Source organism: Pygocentrus nattereri, chromosome 9 (assembly GCF_015220715.1).
Source record: "Pygocentrus nattereri isolate fPygNat1 chromosome 9, fPygNat1.pri, whole genome shotgun sequence".
Taxonomy (NCBI): Eukaryota; Metazoa; Chordata; class Actinopteri; order Characiformes; family Serrasalmidae; genus Pygocentrus; species Pygocentrus nattereri.
In genome coordinates this window covers 29,049,567-29,075,265 of record NC_051219.1, presented here as the reverse complement: position 1 = coordinate 29,075,265, position 25,699 = coordinate 29,049,567, and the positions used below count along the sequence as shown (strand labels likewise).

Genomic DNA, 25,699 nt, shown 5'->3' with positions numbered 1-25,699 from the left:
GGTCTTTTCTTCATTTCACTTCTAATGCTTTACCCCCCTTTTGTATAGGTCACTGAAAATGCTTATTAAATGATTTTATGTCGTTTTCAAGTTTTCAAATATTCTCTCACGAAAAATAACCGATATCTATTATACAATTCCATCTTACAACCATTGGGAATCTCTGTGGCATCAATAAATCCTCTCTGCTAACATAGTCGCTAAGCTATAGGCTAAAAATACTAATATAACTACCAAGCTAAGGCTACTGTAACTCTTACCATGTAAAAAGTGATTCTATCTTTATTTAGCCCAAATTGGACAACAGAGACAAACTGAGGTAACTGGAGCTACATAGATGGCTAACTTTAGCTTTTAGCATGATCATCTGAAGAGTCCTTTCCAAAGAACTTATAGAGAAGAAAATTCCCCCGTCTGTAATGTCTTCCGGGTTTCTCAAACACTAGAGGGCGCTCTAGTCCAAAATGAGTCCAAAATGAATGGGTTGATATGAAGCATTTAAGTAAAATAATAGTTTATAAATGCTTAAACATTTTTACTGTAAAATAATGCAGTCATTTCCTGAACACTGAATATAATAAGACATTTTAACGCCGCTCTTCATGCATGTCCATGGCGTCAGTGACCACAAACACCCAATGAGCTGCTCTGATTGCTATAAGTCTCCTCTATTTTTTGGTATAGAAACATCAGCCTAAATGCTTGTGAGTCTCAGCAGCACAAAATGATGAGCTGTGAAAGTCGCATGAATTCCGATCTGGCTGATCGCATCGCCGCAGATCAGACGCGGATTGGATTTCAGTACCACACATGAAAGCGTCTCATATCGGAATTGAAAATGTCAGATTCAATGCATTTTTGCTGTTCACACTGCCACACATGACACATCTGTGTCACATTTGAGGAAAAATCTCAGATTTGGGCCACTTTTACCTGCTGTGTAAATGTAGCCATATAGGTAAAATTTCTTAGTTTTTTTTAGTGAAATACATCCTTCTACTTTCTAAAATTAAAGGACTTTTATGGGTAAGTGATTAGAAACCATTTTAAGATTTCGTATTTAGCTGTTGTGCTCCATTTACTCCTATTCATTGAGGTCTCCCTCGCAGGTGCCCTCTGTTTAGCAGTCCTGTTTTTGATATAATGGTTGAATAGGAAGTGGCCAGGCTCCTCATAAAACCGGCTCTGGTCTTTTCTGTAATTTGAGTAATCCATTCTCTCCAACTGTCATGATAAACTAAAGACAGTTGCACAGCTGCCATAAGACATTTAGCTTAGCAGTAACATTATCTGCCTTTCTTTTGCATTTACCAGTTGAAAAAAAAAAAAAAATTAAAACGGTTCACCAATCCTGACTGCTAAGCTAGCTACTAAGCTATAGGCTACAAAAAGAACTCAATATAAGTACCAAGCTAGCATTAGTGCAACTCTCACCTTGTAAACAGTAATTCTCTCTTTATTTAGCACAAATTTGACAACAGAGACAAGACTTTTACCCTTTTAGCCCTCCAAAAATAGCCATTCTGAGCTATCTAGCACTACATAGCTTGCTAACCTTAGCTTTTAGCATGTTGTCCTCCTCATCTGTGGTGTCTTTTTTGTTGTTTGAGTAGTCCATTCTCTCCATTGCAATGATAACCTGAAGACAGTTACTACAGTTATACAGCTGACATAAGATATTCAGCTTAGTAGTAACAGTATCCCAGAGCGGTTACAGTGTTAAAGTTCCTCCCACATTCCACCCAAATTCCAAAAAGGGGCTTTCCTTGTCTTTAAACCCAAAAATCTCACTCTCCATGTGGTAATCTGATATATGGCTAAATATGCACTAGGGTTGCAGCGGTAACCGGTTCCACGGTATACCACGGTATTAAAATGCACGGTTATCATACCGTGGGCATTTGCTCATTCCCGGTAAAACACAACCCAGCTCAGAAACTCACCCGCGCATGCGCAGCTCCGCTCCGTTTCAGTCACACAAGCACACAGCAGTGAGAATGGCAGAGAGTGCCACAGACTTAACAAATCTCCGTCCCCCTAAAAAAAAGGCTAAACTAAAGTCAGCAGTGTGGGACTACTTCGGATACCCGCCAAATGCACGCGAGGATGGGAATCCGATTTGTAATCAATGTGGCAGGAAAGTGGCAGCTAAAGGAGGGAATACCTCTAACCTGTTCTCCCATCTCCGAGAACACCACCCCGCTGTGCTCGTTTATAATTTCAGTCCGACCCTAAATGCGTGAAATTTCGACTATAAAACCCATCTTTGTATTCGTGCACAGCCCACGCGTTAAGCGCCCACAAAAGTGCTGAGTCATCCGAACTATGAGCATGCAGGTGCTGGAAGTAACGTTATGCCCGTGGCTATGAAGCGCGTGCTGTGGTGGATGCGCGTGTCCATGTTCAGGTCCTCACAGACTAATTTGGATTTTTCCGGAGTCGGACTCAACGTGAAAGACGCCATTAATTTGCATGAGTTTATATTTAAAATCTGACGTGCCTCTATTGTGAGGATCATGTATAAAATACATAGTCCCCTCTTTCTGCAGTCTCTGGTTATATTAACTTGGCAGTAAAACGGACGTTTACAACAGTAGTTGGTCAGACACGCACACAGGCTCATTAGGGTTGCAGCGGTAACCGGATCCACGGAATACCACGGTATTAAAATGCACGGTTACCATACCGTGAAAATCTCATACCGTTGCAACCCTAATATGCACATATCATTGTTAAATTGCTAAGATGTAAACAAAGTCATTCAGGGTGGTTTGACATGAAATACTCCTTTCTAGAGAAAATTGCCAAGTCAGATTTGTTCACAGTGGTGGGGATAGGAACCAGACATCTAAAGTGTTCAGTACATCCCTCAAGAAGGTTATGAGTATGCAGTCGAATGCCTGAGACATTGCTTTCTGGTAGTTTTGAGAAGTCTTTGCACTTTTTAAAATACATTCATGACTGAACAATCATCCAGAGCAAAATAGTTCCCAAAGAAAAGTAGGTTCACTGGTCAGCTTGGTTTCTTTATAATGAACCAGTTCACATTAAACAGCTCGGAATGATTTTTATTCCAATTATTCAATTATGGAATTACGCAGAAATTTTGAAAAGAAAAATGGTGGAATTCCTCTTTTTCAAACATCCCAGGCTTATCACATACTGCTTATTATTCAGTAACTACAGGAACTTCAATGCAAACTAATGGAGCTTTTCTTAGAATATAGAAGTGTGTAAAAAAGCTTTGGTCCTGCTGGTGGGTCCATGGCATGGTAAGGGGTTAAGATGTAATAAGTCTGGGAATATTTTAGATGTTTAATTGATGATCAAATTCACTTTGAGTAAGAGAAACAGCTGGATTGAACACTGTGATATGTTCAAAAAGACAGAAAAGTGTTTACAACCTAAACATTTGGATTTACAGTGCGTGAATGGGTTGAACACTCAAAGAGGACCCTGACCTCTGCTAAGAAGCCTTGGAGACACACAGGGCTCTCTGTTTTCAGTTTAAGTGAAAGGAAAACCTTGGGCACTTGATTCCCTCAGACATATTTACTCAGTGTGTGGGGCTGTTTACTCTTGTCATAATCCATTCGCAGAGCTGATGAAGTGTAAGGTGTTTCCAAAATGTCAAGTTGACACAAGGAAGTTTGGCTACATGCAAAACGTCTCAGTCCTCCAGCCTTTTCTCTGTCACTGCCATTTAATTTCTGTCTTCTTTCTGCATTTAAATGACCTTTTAGTTTTTCATGACTACTGACAACGAAGACCAAAAATTTAGTTATACTACTTGACATAGTCTGCCAAAGTATGACAGCATATGACTTTTGCTATGTTTATATCAATGTTATGTCACAGAGTTGAAGTAAAATCTTCATATTTACTACTGATGGACATTATGTATGATGGTATTTAGCCTAATGCCTCTAATTTGATCTGTGAACTTTGACACTTTGCTGATTAAAAGACTTATGATGCTATGTCACAGTGAAGAATAGCCACATCATGCAGGTCACGAGCCAAAAAGATCCTCACAGAAGTTTTAAAAACAGTGCTACAGGACCACACATAACCCCTACTCATTATTCAGATCTTAAGATTTATTATCAACTACTGCAAACTATATGTTGATTATTATCTAAGTAACATGCAAGTTATCAAGTAATCATAAGAGTTTAAAATCAACTTAAAATCAAGCCGATGCTTCTGACCTCGTTAGTTTACACTCTTGGACATTTTAACCAATTTATATCCAAAAGTTTAAAGAAGAACAATAAGAACATTGTCCAAAGTTTTCTTTCTGTTTGACAAATATTGCTCAAATTTGGTGTCAGGCCACTTTGTGGCATTGCCTATCCAACCAATGTTGGCATGTTTTAATCGCCCTCATGTTTATCATATTTAACATTAACCAAAGATGGAAAATTAGAATTTTAAGGAAAAAAATGCAAAAATAATTTCAGAAAACAATTTCTCTTCAAAATCTTGTCCTCAATTCACCCTATATATTACTGTAATTTGACTGAACAAGTGGCACGAACTCCATGTAACTTCTAATCCATGCGTGCATGGGTGCAAATGTGTGCATATATTGCACATTTTTAAATGGAAGTGAAAGAGGAATGGTGGACTGAAGGGAACTGCTCAACTGAAAAAAAAGATCTTGGCCCTTGTTAAATTTTACACAATAAAATTGTTCTTGCTTTCTCAGTTTAAATGTGTTTTTGCTTCAACTAAATAATAATACACATTGTTAAAAACCAGTAAACTAAACATATGAAACATGCTTAAAGTGAATTAGAAATAACTATGCAGTGTCAATGGATAGAAACATGTAAGCTACAGCTTTTTCCGAGCTGACGGCAGCCGTTTTCTACACCTCGTCTCTGGGAAGATTTGGACTAAGTTACCTGAGAAAATTCTGTCATCTTACTTTTACAAGGTAGGATATTGTATATTGTCTATTGTTTGTCATTATGGACATATAACATGTTCTTGACATTTATGCAGAAAATTACTGCCAAAAACGTAACCAGTTAAGGTTAAGAGAAGATTTAGCATGGTTTAAAATTCGCTACCTTAAATAGTTAGCTAGCCAGGTTTGTTCAAACCGACATATATTCACAGTAGCTACACATCACGTTACTTAGTCAGTCAAATAATCACTAAACTTACTAAAGCTGATCGATCGCAGGGTCTTAATTGTAAAAGTTTTCATTTAATGAATCCTCCATAGTTATCCGTCTCTGTTGGTCACTTGAGGTCCTCACTAAGTAAGTTTTGCTCAAGAACACAGCAGTTAGCTAACGTTACTGTTGACCTAGCCTCCTAGCTAGCTAACGTTAATGGTGCCATTTTCTAGCGTTCGCTGCAGACGACGGTGTTTTGCTGCTGTGTCATCGTACAAGCACACGGTAAAATATTGGTTTGATGGTTGTAGACGCACACACACCGCACTGTTAGATATAACTGATGAAAACGTACAGTTAAGGGACGACTGGCATGGCATAAGTTTGTGAGGGGTACAGTTCAACGCATATTTGAAGTAAGACCTAGTCGTGTGTCATAACCTATAATAATCTTCTCCCATGGAGGAGGCTGCACTCGCTTCGCCTGTGATTTTCGATGTGACCTCATTGCCAAATTTGCATAAAGCCTATTTGAGTGTATTTGAAGCTGTAGAATAAAGGAATAACGTCGTGGGAGAGAAGTGAGTAAAAAACACCCTAAATATGTTAGAACTAAAAATAACTCTGAATAAATGAACTTCTTCTGTTGATTCCTTGTTTTTGTTTTTTTGCCTTTTAAATAGGCCGTCACTTCTCAAAATAACTTCATGACTTTAATGCTTTGTCTAGACCCATACTACACAAATCATTTTCACGTAAATTACATAAATCAATTTTGTCCTGTGTTGTTAAATGTTAGCATATCAAATTTAATCAAAAGACTGTTATGTGGGGTGGAGCTGCTACTCTACATTCAACTCTCCTCCTTTATCTGGGCTTGTGACCGGCAAAGTGACCTTAAAAGAGACACGTTGACAGAGTTACTTAGTTTTTTGTTTGTTTGTTTGTTTGTTTGTTTTCTGTCCTTTTTTCCCTATTTTTAAATATTTTAAAATTGTATTTATATTTATATCCCGCTCTGTAAATAGGGGGCGGGGTCAGCGGCGGCTGTGGGCATGCTCAGTTCATGTGCAGTGTGGCCGTGGAGCGGAGTGGCTCTGCTCTGACCGAGCGCTGTAAGTGCTGTGGGCCGGAGCTCCCGGCAGGACGGTCACTGAAGAACGTGTGTGTTCACCTCAGAGTCTCCAAACTTCTCCAATAACACCAGAAAAAGTCGCTAGTCGCTTTAAAAAAAATTTAAAAAGTCGCTAGAGTGGTCTGAAAAGTCGCTAAATATAGCGACAAACTCCAAAATTGGCACCACTGATTTGGGTGCCAGGTGTCCACAAACCCACGGAATTTCAGCCTTAGCTCCACCGAGGCTGGAGTTTGGATATGGAGCCTGCAAACGCTACTGTAGCGTTAGAGAACATAGCGTTAGCAGCTAGTAGGTTACAGACATCAGCTACCTGGTTTCATTTCAACGTTTGTCCATTTAACCCTTAAATTTAATAACTTAGTGGTCTGTTCGATGAACCCAGTTTGCAATGTCCCAGCGTGGACTCCAGTACCGCTAGCGCAGCTAGCTAGCGTTAGTTAAGCAAACGTTAGTGTTAGCAGCTAGCTGGCTAGTTAACTTAGTAGGCTACAGCCACGAAGCAGGTTTAACATGAATTTCCCCTTTATTTTCTTTTAACACCAATCGCTCGACTTTGCTCTATCAGAATTGTCCGTGGAGATTTAGTTCAGCAGAACAGAATCCGTTATCTTGTTAACTATCAAACTAATGCTAACTGTTCAGCCCTGTAGTGGTAAAGAGGTTTATGTCTGCGTGTGTAACAGCAGAGCCTCGTCGCTCATTATTATAATCACAGTATAATTTTGTATATAAGATTGTGCACACACCCTCACAGATGTATTTTTCTCATGAAACCCCACTGTCATTTTGGCCAAGATGGGGTTTATGTTAAACATTATGGTCTTCAAGTTCCAAGTGGTAGAAGTAATTATTATACATTGATTTTGATGCTCAATAATGCACAAACCCTAGAGAGGGAATCCTGATAGCCATATTGATTAAAGAACCATGATGTGACTTAAATACCAGAGTTTGTTTCAAACTAAAATAATGCTCAGAGGATTAAAACGAATAGCTAAATATGAGTGAAACACTATATATTATTGTATGACTATTAAATTGCAGCCAAAACAGTGCACTGTTATGTCCTTCCACGTGGTGAGATAGAACATTAAAGTAAAGCTTATGTATAAAATAAAATGTTAGCATGGTCTTTCATTTAATTGAAATGTCCCCTTTGTTTACAGGTAAAGGCCTAACAAGGTTGTTGAGTGCCATGTTTTAAAGGATTCTCTGGCATGTTGTAAGTCTCTGGTAGGGTAACTGCATTTTTGTGATCCAGATTTGATATTTGTATTTAACTATGAGGCTATTTGTTTTGTAAAGCTACTTTTTATTCATGTTTTATTGTTCAAATTAGTAATCATTTTTCAGTCTCTAAGATGATCGGGATTGTGATGTTCATATGTTCCTTGTATGCTTGTCAAGTTAATGTACCATTTTATTTAAACAGTTGAAGGTATATTCTAAGAAATGCAATCAATATGTGCAGGCGAAGGATGTCCACATTGAAAGAGAAGCCGTCATAAAAGCTCTTTGTCCGCACCTGAATGATGATAATGGGTTCTAATTCAATTCTAATTTCTAACTACAGTTAATTCATCTTATTTCATATTTGAGCTCTTTTAAATACTTGGTGTGTGTCTTCCAGCAAGTATTCTATAAAGTTACTCTGTAACATAATGTAGTATGCATGTTTATAGTAGTGTGTCATATGGCGCTTCTCAAACAAAGAGCTGAAACTCTCGCGTTCACTTTGCCATTCATCACTATTACATAAAACTGCAAGTAGTCTCTCGTCTTACCATTACCTTATCATTTCTCTTCATCTCTTCACACCATTCTTACTTCCACTGTTAAGCTGCCCAGTAAATCCAAATCGAAACAAGGCGTTGGTTTGTTAGTATGTTGGCGCCAACCATAGATTGTAGGTGCTAGTGTGAGAAGAACTAGAACTAGAACATTTTGTAATGTGTATTTTGCCATTGAATGGAGTTTTGTGGAGATGGGGGCTGATTTTATTGAGATTCATCATAAAATAAGTATTTGATATAAAAAAAACTGTTGGAGGTGCCTGGAAGTATGTAGAAGAGCTCAAAAGAGAAATAAGCTGAACTTATTCTTTATGGATCAAGATTACAATGGAGTTTAGTATTAATAACAAGATTTAATTTGTAGGATATTCATGGTGAAGACGTATTGAGAGACCGGCACAGCACTGAGATGGGAATTTATGTCATCAGAAGAGGGTGGAGCTCTTGGAGAATATGAATATGAAGACGTTGACGCTGATGGAAACGTTATTGTAAGAAACATCAAATCAGTTGCACCAGACTGCAGTAGTGCTTGCAGTAATCTATGCACTGAATATGGCTCATCACAATGGGCTGAAATACTGCTATGAATTTGTACACTCATGCCAAAGGATGGAGCAAAGCTCTCCCCTAACATTCTCGGAGAACAAAATCTGGGATAGTCAAAGTAGGCTGTCCATTCTGGAAATATATGGAACTTTTCACACTAGCTTGATTAAAAAGCAATGGACTTCTGAACAACACTTAAGTCACATGAAACAGGAATAGCTGTATTTGTCAACATCTCTTTTAAAATTCAGTGACATTTCAATGATTTTCTATGCATGTCAAGATCCTGGTCATGTTTAAGGACAATTTGTCTTAAAACAGCATGCAGTTCAATTTTAGAATCTTTTTTCCTAAAGCTGTACAAAGTAGCCTTTTGAACAATTTGAGCTCTATACATTTCATAGTCTTAACAAGCAAAATAAGGTTGTGCTAGCTAGAGGCAGTGCTTTGACAAGAAGGTTGTAATCTGTAGGAACTATTTCTGGGGCATTATTTTGATCATTGATGACAATTGGATATTGTATGAAGTCATATAATGTTAATACTGTGTTATTGTGCTGTTCTATTTTACATATCTGCTGTGGTAAAGTTGCACTTAAGGTTGGTTTTATCATTACATAATTACTGAATGTTACTTCATTCTTGCACAAATTCTGGGCCATTACTTAAGACATAAGTGACTAAAGGCACTTAAGCTGCATTTTAGCTTGTGTTGCCTGTAAGACAAGCAATAATTTATTGATACATGTACACTTTTAGAGACGTATTTAGTCTATTTTTTACTACTCTACTTTATTTTGTCTACAGTCTTGTTTTATTACTTAATATTCAGTGTTTTTCTATAGTGGTAAAGCAAATGTGTGTTTTAGTTGATCCTAATACGCATCTGCATTTGATGCACCTTAATAAAGTCACTGATTTTTTTTGTCATGATAGTCATTGTCTTGACCATGTTTATGTTTTTAAATAGATGGAACATTAATAAGTGTAGTTGAAGTTTAATTTGTGAAAATTAACGTTTAAAATGGTGCATTAATAAATGCTCTGTGATGTAATTAAGTTGTTGTATCTAATAAACAATGAGTAACTATTTGGAAATACACCAGAATTGAGTTGTTTTACTAAAAAGTTATTTAACAGTCTACATAAATTAATGAAATAGCATAAACATGATTTAATTTAGTTAAAATTACACTTCAAGGAGATTTTACAAAATATAATTAAGCTGACAAAACGTATAAGCAATAAGTTAATGTCATCAGAAAGGCATCAAATTGAGTTGTTTTAACAAAAAAAAGTTGTATTTATAAGAATCTACATAATTTGCTTAAGTAGAAGGAACATGATTCATTTTAGTTAAAATTACACTATTGAAGTTGTACACCGAATACTTTATTATATCCAAGTTTCATTTCTGTAGTGTTGTCCCATGAAAAGATAGAATAAAATATGTGCAGAAATGTGAGGGGTGCACTCACTTTTGTGAGATACTGTAAGATGAATATCTAAAAGTAAGCTGTCACTGTGTCAGTGAGTGCTGTTTCAGAACAGATTTGTTACAGTATTGGATTACATTCATTCTTATATTTTATTATGTTTATTTTGCTGATATTAGTGTGATACTAATGCCTGTTATTGAATCAGTGCTATCCCAAGATTTCATGGTGTGTTTAACGGTGAACACATTCATTTTTGAATTAGTAAATTTGCAAAACCAATCCTGAAAACCAATTATCCTACACTTACAAGCTGCAGAGAGAAAGCATCACTAACTAGCAAAGCTCTCAGGAAAAGTTCTCAGTGCATTTGTTAAGATGTAAACAAAGATGTAAAGATTACTGTACAGAAACTCAAATTAGTTTCCAGTGGAGGTTGTGATGTTGACCACATAAATATAACCATTTTATTTACTATACAGAACCATCAGTAAACCTACTGAGTTTTTACATATAATGTTGATAATAGTGATAATAAAAATAAGAAGAAAAATAATAAGAAGAAATTAAGTTTAATTAGGATACTATTTTTGCAGGTACTTCTCCAGCAATGGATGAATAAAAATGTATTCGGCCAAAACCTTCACTTTAAAGTAACTCTCTAATGTTGCTTTTAGAAGCATTACATTTCAGACATCTGGTTCCTAAACCAGACCATGAACCCACTCTGAATGACTGCATCTTAGTGATTGGTGGTGCAATTGCCATTTAACCCCCACAATGACAGCATATATGTATCTTTGCACTATTTCTTCAGAAATAATGCATCAGTTCATTAACAGATTACGAAAAACTAAGCCATTTTCAAGCTGGGTTAGTTTTACTTGGGGAGGTGCTGCGATGTGAGTGATAAGTGATGAGAACTGGTTTTGATCCACTATGAATCTGTAATGTTCTTAGATTTAACAAGTCCAATAAGTTATATTTCAAAAAACATGGGGGTCCTTCAGTAATACTAGACCTGTTTGAACTGATCTCACAGTAATTTAATAACAAAACCTGCTAATGGATAATGACATCTTATTTTTGATGACTAAAAAATGAGGATAACTTTTCTAATGGAGTTTGACTTGGCACAAATTACAGTAATTTAAAACATTTTGAGGGCAGTTGTGGGCTGGAGGTTAGGGAACCAGCCTTGCGACCGGAAGGTCGCCGATTTGATCCCCAGAGCCGACAGCACATGGCTGAGGTGTCCTTGAGCAAGACACCTAACCCCCAACTGCTCCCCGGGTGCTGCGGTTTGGGCTGCCCACCGCTCCGGGCAAGTGTGCTCACTGCCCCCTAGTGTGTGTGTGCTCACTAGTGTGTATGTGGTGTTTCACTTCATGGATGGGTTAAATGTGGAGGTGAAATTTCCTCGTTGTGGGACTAACAGGGGTCTCTTAATCATTTTTGATGTTGACCTAATTAGAAGAAGGACAATGAAATGTGCAGTATTTAAGTTGAATAAACCAACTTTATTATCTTAAAGCTGTTCTATGTGGCATTAAGTGAAAGTTTCTGTTGTTTGGTCTCATTCCATTTTAATTTTAATGCTAATGTGAATTTCCTGGCTACAGCATTTCAACCAGGGTATCTGGAGTTATTAACTGCCATTCAAATCCCTGACAGGTTACATTACTAGACCTGTGGTAAAACGATTCCAGCTCCAGCAGGTCTTAACGCCTTAAATGGCCAGGGTCCACTGGCAGGTACAAAGATTTATTACACAGTTATATATCCTATCAGCTCAGTTTGCATTGAAATCGCTGTAATTACTGAATAAGCCTTACTGCGCAAAAAGCCTAGGATTTTAAGGGATTAGAAATTATCCTTTGAAAAAACCAGAGCACACACACTTTTCTTTTCTCAACAAACTTGTTTTGTTCTCCCAAACTAATATATTGCAATAGTGACATCAGCACAACAACGTAAATTCAGGTTTTCACCGCTAACTGACCATCGTCATCGTCACAACCATCCTCAAGTTTAGTTTTTTCAGCTTCGTCTTTATGCATATTTAAATGAACGTTATGTCATATTAAGATGAACAGGCACTACACCAGTAAGGAGATCAAATTACATCACTAACTATTAACATACATACATCCTCTAGACTGCTAAAGTAGTATTTTTTTTTTCACGACAGAAGCCATCGTCCCCTTCGTATGCATAAAGAGCAGATCGACATTTAAAAAAAGCATTTACATGTACACGTTTCGTTACTGTCTCAACTTAGTTAGGTTTTTATCTCTACTCAACACAGTTGTACAGTTACAATAGAATATAATCTTTAAATTACATCATCATATACAAATAGGACGGCGTGGACCACACGCATTTATACAGGTATGGTACATAGACAGTTTCATTGCAATCAAAATAAAAGTAACACAATATGGTTCCTATAGAGCGTAACATTATTTAGGATTTTCTTCATCTTCGTTACTTTTGTCATTTAACATGTACAAGTATGACACTATGTATTGTTTTGGTGTTGCATTTTTTGTCACTTTTTTTTAAACTTTTTTGTTTCTATACATCAACACAACTCATACACACTGGATATAATAAAGATGTTTTATATTATTTCTCAACACATCAGTCCCCTGTATTACGTGGTGTCTGTTTAGGTGTATATTACTGGATTTTCATTTTTGCTAGGCTGGACAGCTTATATCGATAAAAATCATGTAAAAGCTGGTGGTGGGATTTCTCCTGTTATTACAGAAACTTGGCTATTCACATTACTTCCAAACATCTACAAATCTTCAGGTATTCCTAAACGTGGTAGTGTCCTCTGATCACTGGCCACTATAATTTGGATTCACAACTCTGGATTGGGAACAAACTGGCCATTTAATGCTCCATAGGTATTATCCCAGCTCTGACCTCCAGCGTACATGCTGATATGCGACAAGACCGGCTTCAAGAGTGGGTTTAATGATGTGTTAGTGTCTAAGATATCAGATGAACACTGGTTCATTTTGAACTTCATACTCCACATGGTGCAGTTTCACCACACAAGGTAACACATGTTCACTGTGTAGACACCACTGACCAGGATATTCAGCATTATTAATGCGTATAGTGAGTCAGAGCTAAGCAGCAGGGCAATCTGTCCATATATGGGACGAAGCCAGTACATTTTATGTTAAATGCATGACGCGCGATGCATGAACAGATATTGCCAGGTGAGTAGCTCTTTTGCGCACAGGAGGCCGTGAACAACCCAAAAACTACATTCATGTCAATAAGATGTGGAAAAGAGAGCATGAATGAAGGAAGGAACAAACAGGCCCAGGGCCCTTTCATCGCTCTAAGCCTCCAGATGCAAATGAGATGTGGTTACAGAACCTTTCTCTGAGGTTCTGAGTAAACAGTCTCTGAGCAGTCCTCTCGGCACATACACAGAAAAGTAAACAGATCTGGACAAACTGTTTGCTCATGTCAGAACAAACGGGATGGGGATGGTGGTGGTGTTGGTGATGATGCAATGAGGAGATAAAGATGGAGAGATAGTTTCAGGTTTCTCCGCTTCCTGGTTTGAGGTTGAGATCCAGCTGTCCCACATTGCCCCCTCTGAGGCGGCGGCCACTGTGAGCATTGCATCCAGTTAAAAATGGCCTGAGGAAATCCAGGGGCTTTGCATGTTGCATAGCACATGCTGCTATGCGCAAAGGACACACACATCAAGAGAACAATACTAGAACAGTTTACACTGACTGGGTGAACAGGGATAGTGGAAAAGAAGAATGATGGGGTGTGTTTTTTTCCTGTTTTCATAAGACCGAACGCTGCAATGCACACTGATTCTGCTACATAAAGATTTTCACCTCAAATAAACACAATGCATCGGTCCGGGCCACATGCGTGTTCATTTGGACGATGTATTGATATGAGTGACTTATACGCACATTTCATGAAAGCTGCACATAATTCATATCCACAAAAAAAGAACATGTCAAAATGTATCCCTGCACTTGCATATGGTTGGGTCATTTATAGATGAGTATATGTGTATTGTAAATATACTACGATAATGTTTGTCAATATATCGTGTATGATCTTCCCACCCTCACAGACCGGAGGCCTATATACTGCGTGAATATATATTTTTTAACATTACTAAGACTCTTTTTTGTTTTTAGACAAAGACTGCTTAGCGCATTTTGTTGGGCAAAGTATGTGTTGCTCTTAAAAGTCTCTGGCTTTGCGCCGGGCTATTAGATCAGACAATCGGAGCTGCCTCCAATGGTGTGTCCTCCTCATGTGATTAGATTTCCTCAACATAATTGGCTGGGTATAAGCCCGTCCGGCCGTTGTCCAGGCGGCCCCTGCACCAGCCCTGGTCGTCCTCCTCCTCGATCTTCATCAGCTCGTCTCCTGTGAAGAACAGAGAAAGCGAAACTTGTTTTACTGAATATCAGAATTAGTTATGTGTTAATAATGTGCAAACATGATAAATTGCTAATAGCACTAACTTAATTTTTCTTAATGTATTTTTGACTTTGCAGCTTTAGTTCTTTCTTTCAAATATAGCTATTAAATGGTCAGTTCTTTAGATGTCCTGTCTGTCTTGATAAACCCAGTCTTTTGCAGCTACTGCAATGCTATTAATTTCCTCAGTGAAATATAAGCCAAAAGAGGCATTTACAAGCAAAACTCTCCACTGATAATGGCAATACAATAATGTGAGTAATATGAGCAACAAAGGACTTGAGCAATGCTAATGTGAGAACTATGGATAAATCAATGAGCAGCAAAGCGACAAAAGCAGCACCACAGTGAAAAGCTCAAGCAGCCCAGTCAAAGAGAGAACCCGGTCAAAACCTGGTGACGGATTTGACTTCTGAGGATGTGAGTGAATTATCTACTGTTGTTATATTTTCAGTATATGTTGATTTTATATATCAGAACTAAACATCAAGCCTTCTTTGTAAGCCAGTGCGTGTGACGTTAATATGTAAAATATATCATATGCATATATCTGCATCTGCAATTTCCCCCTGGGATCAATAAAGGAATCTGAATCTGAATATGGCGCAGTCCAAAAAACTCCTGCAAAATTAGTCCCAACACCTCTGACTTTTACAATATTAGTTCAGGTTTTACAGGGTGACACACCCACACCATATTTGACTGTTACTAGCTGAGTAATGCTATGTCTTTCAATTAAAAACCATTTTACATAGTGCAGCATTAACTATACAAAATAATGTCATCAATCGTGATTAATTATTTTAAACGTTCTTCACTCGTGTGCATCTCTTTTACAAACATGCTTCTTTGAAGATTGACTAAAGATTTCTGTAGGGAACCTAAAGTTGCTCCAGATGTCACTCCAAAGAATCTTTTTGGCACCTTTATTTTTAAGGCTGTGTAAGGAATCAAACCATGAAATCTGAAGAGCAAATTTGATTAGATATTTCCTCAAGAGGGTCAAATCAATCACATTATTTTCACAGATGAAGAAACAGTGCTGCCTGACTAAATGGGGGTTTGGCTTTATTCTGGCAGCTGCACATTAACCCCTAGACGTCTAAAGCTGCCATTTCTGTAATACTACAACCCCAATTCCAATGAAGTTGGGACGTTGTGTAAAACATAAATAAAAACAGAATATGATGACCTGCAAATCCTTTTCAACCTATATTCAATTGAATACACTACAAAGACAAGATATTTAATGTTCATACGGATAAACTTTGTTATTTTTTGCAAATATTCACTCATTTTGAATTTGATGCCTGCAGCATGGTTCAAATAAGTTGGGACAGGGGCAACAAAAGACTGGGAAAGTTGAGGAATGCTCAAAAAACACCTGTTTGGAACATTCCACAGGTGAACAGGTTAATTGGAAACAGGTGAGTGTCATGATTGGGTATAAAGGGAGCATCCCTGAAAGGCTCAGTCGTTCACAAGCAAGGATGGGGTGAGGTTCATCACTTTGTGAACAACTGCATGAGCAAATAGTCCAACAGTTTAAGAACAATGTTTCTCAACGTGCAATTGCAAGGAATTTAGGGATTTCATCATCTACAGTCCATAATATCATCAAAAGATTCAGAGAATCTGGAGAAATCTCTGCAAGTAAACGGAAAGACAGAAAACCAACACTGAATGGCCGTGACCTTCGATCCCTCAGGCGGCACTGCATTAAAAACCGACATCATTCTGTAATGGATATTACCACATGGGCTCAGGAACACTTCAGAAAACCACTGTCAGTGAACACAGTTCGTCGCTCCATCTACAAGTGCAAGTTAAAACTCTGCCATGCAAAGCGAAAGCCATATATCAACAACACCCAGAAACTCTGCCGGCTTCTCTGGGCCTGAGCTCAGCGTGGCTTCGTAGTAAAAGAGTGTGGGTGCTAGACTGACCTGCCTGCAGTCCAGACCTGTCTCCCATTGAAAATGTGTGGCGCATTATGAAGCACAAAATATGACAATGGAGACCCCGGACTGTTGAGCAACTGAAGTTGTACATCAAGCAAGAATGGGAAAGAATTACACCTACAAAGCTTCAACAATTAGTGTCCTCAGTTCCCAAACGCTTATTGAGTGTTGTTAAAAGGAAAGGTGATGTAACACAGTGGTAAACATGCCCCTGTCCCAACTTCTTTGGAACGCGTTGCAGGCATCAAATTCAAAATGAGTGAATATTTGCAAAAATCAATAAAGTTTATCTGTTCGAACATTATATATCTTGTCTTTGTACTGTATTCAACTGAATATACATTGAAAAGGATTTGCAAATCATTGTATTTGGTTTTCATTTATGTTTTACACAACGTCCCAACTTCATTGGAATTGGGGTTGTATTTAATGAATGTGCACAATTACATGATTCATTTCAAAGGTAGTTACACTTACAATCAAGTGAATTCTGTATTGACACATTTGCACCTCTGACTATTTTCCTTTGGTTTTGATGGAAAACATCGTACAAAGTTCATTCAAATCAACAAATAAACTAATAGTAACAATTAGAACATGTTTTTTGTCTCCAGTAAAATCTGCAGGAATGCAGCAAATAATGGGACTTGTTCACTAATATCTTCTAAAGTTTCTTCTTAAATTTATTTTTAGAAAAGGTCCTAAGAAAAAGTCTACATCAGATTCTTGATGGGTTCTTAAACCACAGAACTGTCCACACCTTTGTGTTGTTGAATGTGTGTAGATTCTGTTCTTAACATAGAACAAATCTCAAACAAGAGAACATTGGTGATTGTCAGAATTTTCGAGAGAACTGTGTAAGTAGGTTTTAAGAAGAAATTTCTTCTTAAAAACAGTTGGTGAATGAGGGCCAATGGTTAAAAGCAAATTGGTACTCACTAGCTTCCATTCATTGCTGGCCACATTAGAATTTCTGGATGAAATACCCCTTTGGGCAGCAGCTGTCCAAGGACCAATTACACCATCTAACCACAACAATCTCCGCTTCCTGTGGACTAGCAGCTCTTTGTTTTGTAGCTGACCCTGTTATCACTGTGACTCAGTGCTTCTGTAGAAACTGCTCATTAAACTGCACTCTGGCCAGGATCTTGAGTCAGTAGCGCAGTATAGCTGTTCCACTTTCCACTGGACTGGGTCACTTCATAGCAGCTGTTCAATATTTCTTTAAGATTTAACCCCATATATGGACAAAATGGACATACTTCTATATCCTAAGATGAACTCAACCAGTTTGCACTGTTGCATTTGTAGTTACTGAACAATAAGCCTTAATATGTAATAAGTCTAAGTTTTTAAGGTGTTAACTAACTGTGCAATACAAATCATGGAAAGCTAATGTTTGCTTGTTTTGCTAATAGAGTCAATACTCTTGCTAATGTTAATCATGAAAGGACTTGTTCTTTGAGCAGGCTCTACTAAAGATGCATTAACATCAGTAACATCATTGATTTATTGTTATGATTGAAGATGATGATATGATATGTTAGTATTGTATATTAATGTACACTTTACATTAGCTGTATACTTTACCTGCTTTGAAGCTCAGCTCGTCTTGTTCCTGTCCTTCGTAGTCATACAGCGCCCGCACTCTCACCCCTCCCTTGTTGTCATCCTCGAATGAGTTGGCGCCACCGTTGGTTTCGTTGCCTGAGTATCCAGTGGGTTGTTCATCATCTGACCATTCTGCAGAGTAAGCCTGGTTCTTATCATAGCTGCTCACACTGCAGGGAAAAACAAGGGGACATGCTAAACATGGTAATTAATGGTAATACAAAGTAAAGCTACATTTATGTCATCACACTCTACAGAATCCACAGAGAGTTACAATGTCTAGAGCTTGGACTCAAAACCAATTATTTGATAAGGCAGCAATCTCTCAGAATGTTGTGCAAAACTAGCATATTATATTACAAAAAACAAATAAACACAATGACAGAATAAGACAACCCATACAGCATAAGAATATATGGACATATATTTGTTAACTTTCAAAATACATGTGCAATATATTATATTGACATATATTGCACATGTAAGTTGAATATCAACTGACATTTTGATACCTTAGCATTAAAATGTCACAGTGGAAAAATATATGTACATATATTTGTCCACATCCAAAATATATGTGCAAAATATTCCAATATATGTGATGTCTTAGCATCAGAAAGCTAAGCATTAGAAAAATACAGTGATTCAAAAACATTCATTTGAATTCAAAGCAACAAATTTTTACAACCGTGAGGCACCTAGGAACCAATCACATACCAATTGAAAGAGGGGGTCACAGAGTTTCTGACTGTCACCATAAGATGGCTCTCTTCAGTCTGTGAGGAGATTTGACCCCTGAGCAGAAAGCGTTTTGCTTTCTCCGCTTCAATAAGAGTGAATCCGTCGTAACTATGTTGCGTGATTTTATCAGCAGTGAACCTCCAACAGCTCGTCGTTGGTTCCACAACACTGGATGATCTCCGAAATCGCACTGAAATGCTCAATCGAGTATGGGATAAATTTGACTATGGCGTTGATGTTGGCCGTACAGCTGGAGGAGGTCATATGGAGTGCTTGTAAAATTTCATAATAAACTTTATGCTCAATTAAACCATTTACAGTTTACTGCATTGTTCTGTAATGATTTATAAGTGAAATAAATCATTTTGATATCGGATTAATCTTTTTGAATCACCCTGTATATGTACAGTATCTCACAAAAAGTGAGCACACCCCTCACACTTCTGCAAATATTTTATTATATTTTTTTCATGGGACAACACTATAGAAATGAAACTTGGATATAACAAAGTAGTCAGTGTACAGCTTGTATAGCGGTATAGATTTACTGTGCTCTGATAACTCAACACACAGTCTAAATAGTCTAAATGTCTAAATACCTGGCAACACAAGTGAGTACACCTCCCAGTGAACATGTACAAATTGTGCCCAATTGTCTCACTGTCCCTCCCTGGTGTCATGTGACTTGTTAGATATACAAGGCTCCAGGTGTGAATGGGGAGCAGGGCTATTAAATTTGGTGTTTCGGGTACAATTCGCTCATACTGGTCATTGGATATTCAACATGGCACCTCATAGCAAAGAACTCTGAGGATGTGAAAAATAGAATTGTACCAGGACAGGTTCCACTCGGAAAAGGTCTCGTGAGGGTCGACCAAAGAAGTCGAGTACACATATTCAGCATCATATCCAGAGGTTGGCTTCAAAAATAGACGCATGAGTGCTGCCAGCATTGCTGCAGAGGTTGAAGAAGTGGGAGGTCAGCCTGTCAGTGCTCAGACCATATGCCATACAATATATCAACTGTCTGCATGGCCGTCGTCCCAGAAGGAAGCCTCTTCTGAAGCTGACGCACAAGAAAGCCCACAAACAGTTTGCTGAAGACAAACAGTCCAAGAACATGGATTACTGGAACCATGTCCTGTGGTCTGACGAGACCAAGATAAACTTGTTTGGCTCAGATGGTGTCCAGCATGTGTGGTGGTGCCCTGGTGAGAAGTACCAAGACAACTGTCTCTTGCCTACGGTCAAGCATGGTGGTGGTAGCATCATGGTCTGGAGCTGCATGAGTGCTGCTGGCACTAGAAGCTGTGGTTGAGGGAAACATGAACTCCAACACTGTGACATTCTGAAGCAGAGCATGATCCCCTCCCCTCGCAAACTGCGCAGCATGGCAGTTTTACAACACAATAACGACCCTAAACACACCTCCAAGATGACAACTGCCTTGCTGAAGGTAAAGGTGATGGACTGGCCAAGTACATCTCCAGACTTAAACCCAGTTGGGCATCCTCAAGTGGAAAGAGGAGAAGCGCAAGGTGTCTAACATCCACCAGCTCTGTGATGTCATCATGGACCAGTGGAAGAGGATTCCAGTAGCAACCTGTGCAGCTCTGGTGAATTCCATGCCCTAGAGGGTTAAGGCAGTGCTAGATAATAATGGTGGTCACACAAAATATTGACACTCTGAGCACAATTTGGAGGAGTACTCACTTGTGTTGCCAGGTATTTAGACATTAATGGCTGTGTGTTGAGTTATTTTCAGAGGACAGTAAATCTATACTGCAATACAAGCTGTACACTGACTACTTTAAGTCATATCCAACTTTAATTTTTACAGTGTTGTCCCATGAAAAGATTTAATATTTCCAGAAATGTGAGGGTTGTACTCACTTTTGTGAGATACTGTACATGTCTTCACATCCAAAATATATTATATGCAATATAAGCCAACATTTACATTTAAGGTGCGTCTTATGTACCTTATATCTTATGAACCAGAATGCCAAATGCAGAAAAACATGTCATTCTTCACATCCAAAATATATGCCAATATATTTCAATATAACTGCTAAGCACCAAAATTCCTAATTTAGAAAAATACTGCATGTCATAGAAAAATATTTGTCATATACAAAATATGTGTGCCACGTGTCTTAAGTATATTTAAGTGACAAATAAATAGTAATGGTCATGAGGGACATTTTGTCATTTTGCAGCATTTAAACATAAACCAATGTGACATTTATGTAGATGTGAAGATATTATATGTAGATTAAATATATTAATATATGTAATGTGTCCATTTTAATATGCACTTACATGTCAGCAACATATGTAAATGTATTTCAGAATTATATTACAGATGTGCTGGATATGAGTGACATTATATTACAAATGTTCCTGGATATGACTGACATTCTCATACCCAGATATGCTCTCAGACAGTATCTTTCTTTGTAAGAGATTGATTGACTGCAAATCAGACTTTAAATAAAAAGGGCATTCATTTATGAAGATGACTTCACAATACATGTATGTTGGTCACTACTAGCATTTTGCTATACTAATTTAAATGTTGTGTAGTGATGAAATACATAAAAGAGAATTTGGTGGTCAGAATACAAAAAACATGAACTTTTACAGTACAAGGAAAACAGGCAGCATAAACATTTCAGATATATTACACATAAAAATACTTGTACAGTGGTGGATCCAGAAAATTACTGCCAATAGTGAAACAACTGTATCTGGTAACTAAATTTCAGCCAGATTTCAGGGAGGACACTGGCCACTCCATTAAAACTGTGCATGTTCAAGTGAATTAATACTTTAGTCACTGCTTGTGATACTTGTGACTCCTAAGGTTTAATGTTGGCAGTGCTTGAATTCAGTTCCAGCATGCGTAAATAGTGCTGAACTGAGAGTGAAAAACTGAGTCCTTAGGTTGTCTTACCTGCCACGGTCACCTGGCTGTCCACCATGTTCTGTACTGGGCGTAGCAGGAGCCACTCCATCAGGCTTCTTCTTCTCCCTCTTGGCCACTGCGTTAGTGGCGTCAGGGTTATACTCCTTAGAGGAGCACAGTATGAAAAAGTCACAAACTCTGACATCATGCAGTGTCACTGAATATATTATTTAGCCTGGGGAAATTAAACAAGGCCCAGTCTTCCTCTCTGAGCAGTTTTGCAAAACATTGCATCAGGACACTTCAGCACTATGCAAGACTATTTCAGACAAGTGAGTTTCCACTGACCACTGTTCAAAAGTTTCAAATGAATATTTTCAGTAATATAAAACTAATTAAGATGAGACAAATGTATACGATTATTCTTGCATGTTAGTCCTGCTTAACATCACAGGTTTCATATAATTAGTAGGATTTTACTAAGCTGTAAATGAAGGGTTGCAAAACAAATTATTGACCATCTTCAAGAGTTTTTTTCTGATATTTGCTGAAGGACATGGGCTTTACACATACAAGAAATATTAACACTATGTTGTGATTTACGTCACCATCTTTATCAGAGAAATAGAAATGTGTTTTGCACAAAATCAGTTGTTATTCTTTTCAAAATCCCCCTTTTTTTATAGCAAATTGCTTACAATTCTTTTACAAATGGATATACAATACACAGTCAATCTCTTTAAATAAAAATGAAGAAATGCTGGTGTCCAGAAAGGTGAACAGAGGTTTAAAAGGCTGTAAAATGAGAAAGCTGTAAAATGTTGAGAATCACGTTACATTACACGTTACAAAAAAAAAATTCAAAAGCGATTACAATTTTAATACTGAAAAAAAGCTGAAAGCTGGTGTTGCTGTACTCAAAAAGTATTTTAAAAATGTACCTACAGCATTATTAGAGCACTGAAATACAATAATTATCATGTTAAATCAGCTAAAGCAAATCAAGCCAAACAAGGAGAATGGTTTTTGTTTTTAAAGGTCTCAGGGTATTTCCACCTGGAACGAGACATATTATTTAAATATTTTATATCCAAATAAATTTAATTAAAAATGTTGTGCTTAAAATAAGTATTATCCCACATTACAATTTCTTTTTTACAGTTTCATGTATTGAAAGCTTTGAGTTGAATCAATGTTTTGAAAGTTTAGCCATTAGAAGCTAGAAAGATTCACCAAAGACAAGATTTTATTGGCTCCTGCCTCCACTACTTGCATATTGTGCATATCTTCCCCCTGCTTTACTTACCACCTCTGTGTTCTCTTTCTTTCTAGCCTATCTTCTTCTGGGTTCCTGCTTATGTTAGTCAATTACCTAACCTTATTGTTGGCTGTGGGAGTAAATTAGGGCATTCTCTATAGCTGGGTGTGCTACAATTTTTTTAATTTATATGCCAAATAAACAGTAATTGTGTATTAAAATATGCAGAACTGTGTTCTCTGTAGAGAACGCATTATTATATTTTCACATTTTAATTTTTTCTGTTCTTTCAGAAAAACAACAAATCATTTGATCAGGGGTGCCAAAAAAATTACATTTGACTGTAATATGACTGATTATTTAATAAATTCTTATTAACAGAATTCTTGAAATATTGCATAAAATGTCTACAAGTAAGTGACTCCAAATTTTTTAACACTAGTATATACTGTATATGACAATATAAAATGGTTTCACAGAGGAATATGTAAGCATTTGGATTTGAATTATCTTTCATGTTCTTTTGCTGTCATAAGTATATATCCTGAAACTGCATGTAGAAAATAGAGCAGTTTCATCCAGCTCAAGCCCTTTTCCTCACTTCAACTTCAACCTTAACAAGAAGCCGTATATGACCCACAGTGCATTACTGATGTTACAATAACACTGAGGGCAGGTAAAGGGTAAAGGGCTGTGTACCTCAAACTGGGGCCAGTTCATATGCATGCCGGGGCCATGGTTGTTACTGAACCACTTCAGATCATCCTGCGTGTTGACAGCAAGGATGGTGCGTTCAAGTTCTCGGTACACTGTGGAATAGCTGCAAGAACCCACACACACAGACACATTGGTAAGGAATCATACACGACAGGTGCAACAATAAAGGAATAACAACCAATAGTCTGGACATAGTTTATCGCTAGATTTGACATTGTATTAGATTGTTTTTCAATGAAAAAATGTACAGTATTGTGCAAAATCCAGAGACCACCATTCATTTATTTCATTTGCAGTCAAAACATCCAAAACATTAAGAACAAGTTGTTAATTTTTCAGGAGATATTTGTGAGATATGAGATCATTCAAAAAATGATTTAAAGCTAAAAAATTGAACTCCTAACAACCACCTAGGCCTGGTGAACACCAAAAGTGTTCCCATCAGATAAGCAGCACATAAAGCTTTCATCTTTGAGAGAGAGGTGAAAATCAAGCTGCTTCAGATCTGAAAACATACTTCCACTGTGAGAAGACAACTCAGCACTATGAGTCTGAAAGGATGTGTAGCTGTCAAGAAGCTTCACTGAGAAAAGAAAATAGACAAAACAATGGACTGTCCACTCCAGAGTCTTACTTGGGTCATGAGAAGCAGAAAATGCAACCAAAGACTGAACTTAGAAAAAACATCCCCACAGATATTTTGAAAAACTAAAAACAAGTCTGGAAGCAATAATAAAGAACACAAAAACAATAAACACTGAAAACTTTGACATTTGATATCTGATATACTGATATTTGGTGAGGTTTCTGTGTAATTTTCTGTTAAATATATTTCTCTGTTTTTTAATATGAGGCTGAAAAAAGAAATAATTTGTACTTAAAGGCCAGTTTGAATGGAAACTACATGAATCTGTGGTGGTCTCTGACTTTTGCACAGCATGGTATATGTATATCATATGTATTTCATGTCTTATCATGTCAAAAACAAACACTTTGCATGAAGTCACTGTATATATATCTTCAAATGTCTGTCTATAGCTTCCTCTCTGAGATTAGTATAGGGTTAGATTAGACTGACCTTTGGTTCTCGGTGAGGTTGAGGTGGCGTTTGATGTCCAGCAGCACCTCTTTAAGGAAGGTAAGTCTCTTCACTTCGTGCTGCTGGCACTGGTCAAACACCTGATCCATGCTCTCCATGTACTGCGGCTGGCACTTCCCCAACTCCTCTAGAGACTTCTCGTACTTCTCCTTGGCCTATAACACACAGAAACACATATTTGCATACCCTGTCATATTAATACATTCTGCCTACCTCCCTTAAGAGAAAACAATCATTCAGATGTAAACAAAGTAATTGGGATTGGTTTGATGTGAAATGGTCCATTCTAGAGAACTGTTCACAGTTGGAGGTCTGAAGAGTTTAATGCTCTGAAAGCTCCCTCACAGAAAGTTGCTACATGAAATTGTAATCAATATGCTGTCTGATGCCTGAGATATTGTTTAACAGTTGAGAAAGTTTTGGCCAAAATCTATTCTCAGTGGAGAGGTACATGCAGGGTGTTATAAGGCATTACATACAAAAACTCGGAAAATGTGTGTCCACATGTAGTTTTTGGCCACTGGCCCCTGGTTCCTACCACCACCACTGTAAACCAGAGCTAATACATTTCTATACAATGCAAAATTTCACATCAGACAACTGAGAATTACTTTTTTGATAGATCTCTTCAAGTGAATTATTTTGAAAAATCACTGCAATTCCCCTTTTAACTGCTAAGGTCTGTATGTGCCTCACTGAAAAAAGTGATGCATTGATTTTGCCTGATTCAAATGTGTACATCATTTCCACATGAATAAGATACATTACACACAAAACTGCTAAAAGTATGTAAAGTAGAAGACAAAACTGTATTATTACATTTTGAATTTAGCAAATTCAGTGCAGACCATCTTTTCAGTGTATAACTTCTGGTCCT

The 25,699-nt window shown here is 37.5% G+C and overlaps 1 protein-coding gene across 3 annotated transcripts in view; it reads right to left on the bottom strand.

The window, feature by feature from the left end:
- Window positions 1–11,544: 11,544 nt before the first annotated feature.
- LOC108427734 (protein kinase C and casein kinase substrate in neurons protein 1-like) overlaps window positions 11,545–25,699 on the bottom strand; it is an 80,016-nt gene continuing 65,861 nt past the window's right edge. For all 3 annotated transcript variants that reach the window (XM_037541336.1, XM_037541337.1, XM_037541338.1), the window contains 5 exons: window positions 24,802–24,977; window positions 23,706–23,826; window positions 21,797–21,912; window positions 18,079–18,269; window positions 11,545–14,473 (listed from right to left, as the gene is read on the bottom strand). In XM_037541336.1, the coding sequence (XP_037397233.1) occupies window positions 14,364–14,473; window positions 18,079–18,269; window positions 21,797–21,912; window positions 23,706–23,826; window positions 24,802–24,977 (714 nt within the window). In that variant the 3' untranslated portion in view covers window positions 11,545–14,363. The remainder of the gene's footprint in view (window positions 14,474–18,078; window positions 18,270–21,796; window positions 21,913–23,705; window positions 23,827–24,801; window positions 24,978–25,699) is intronic.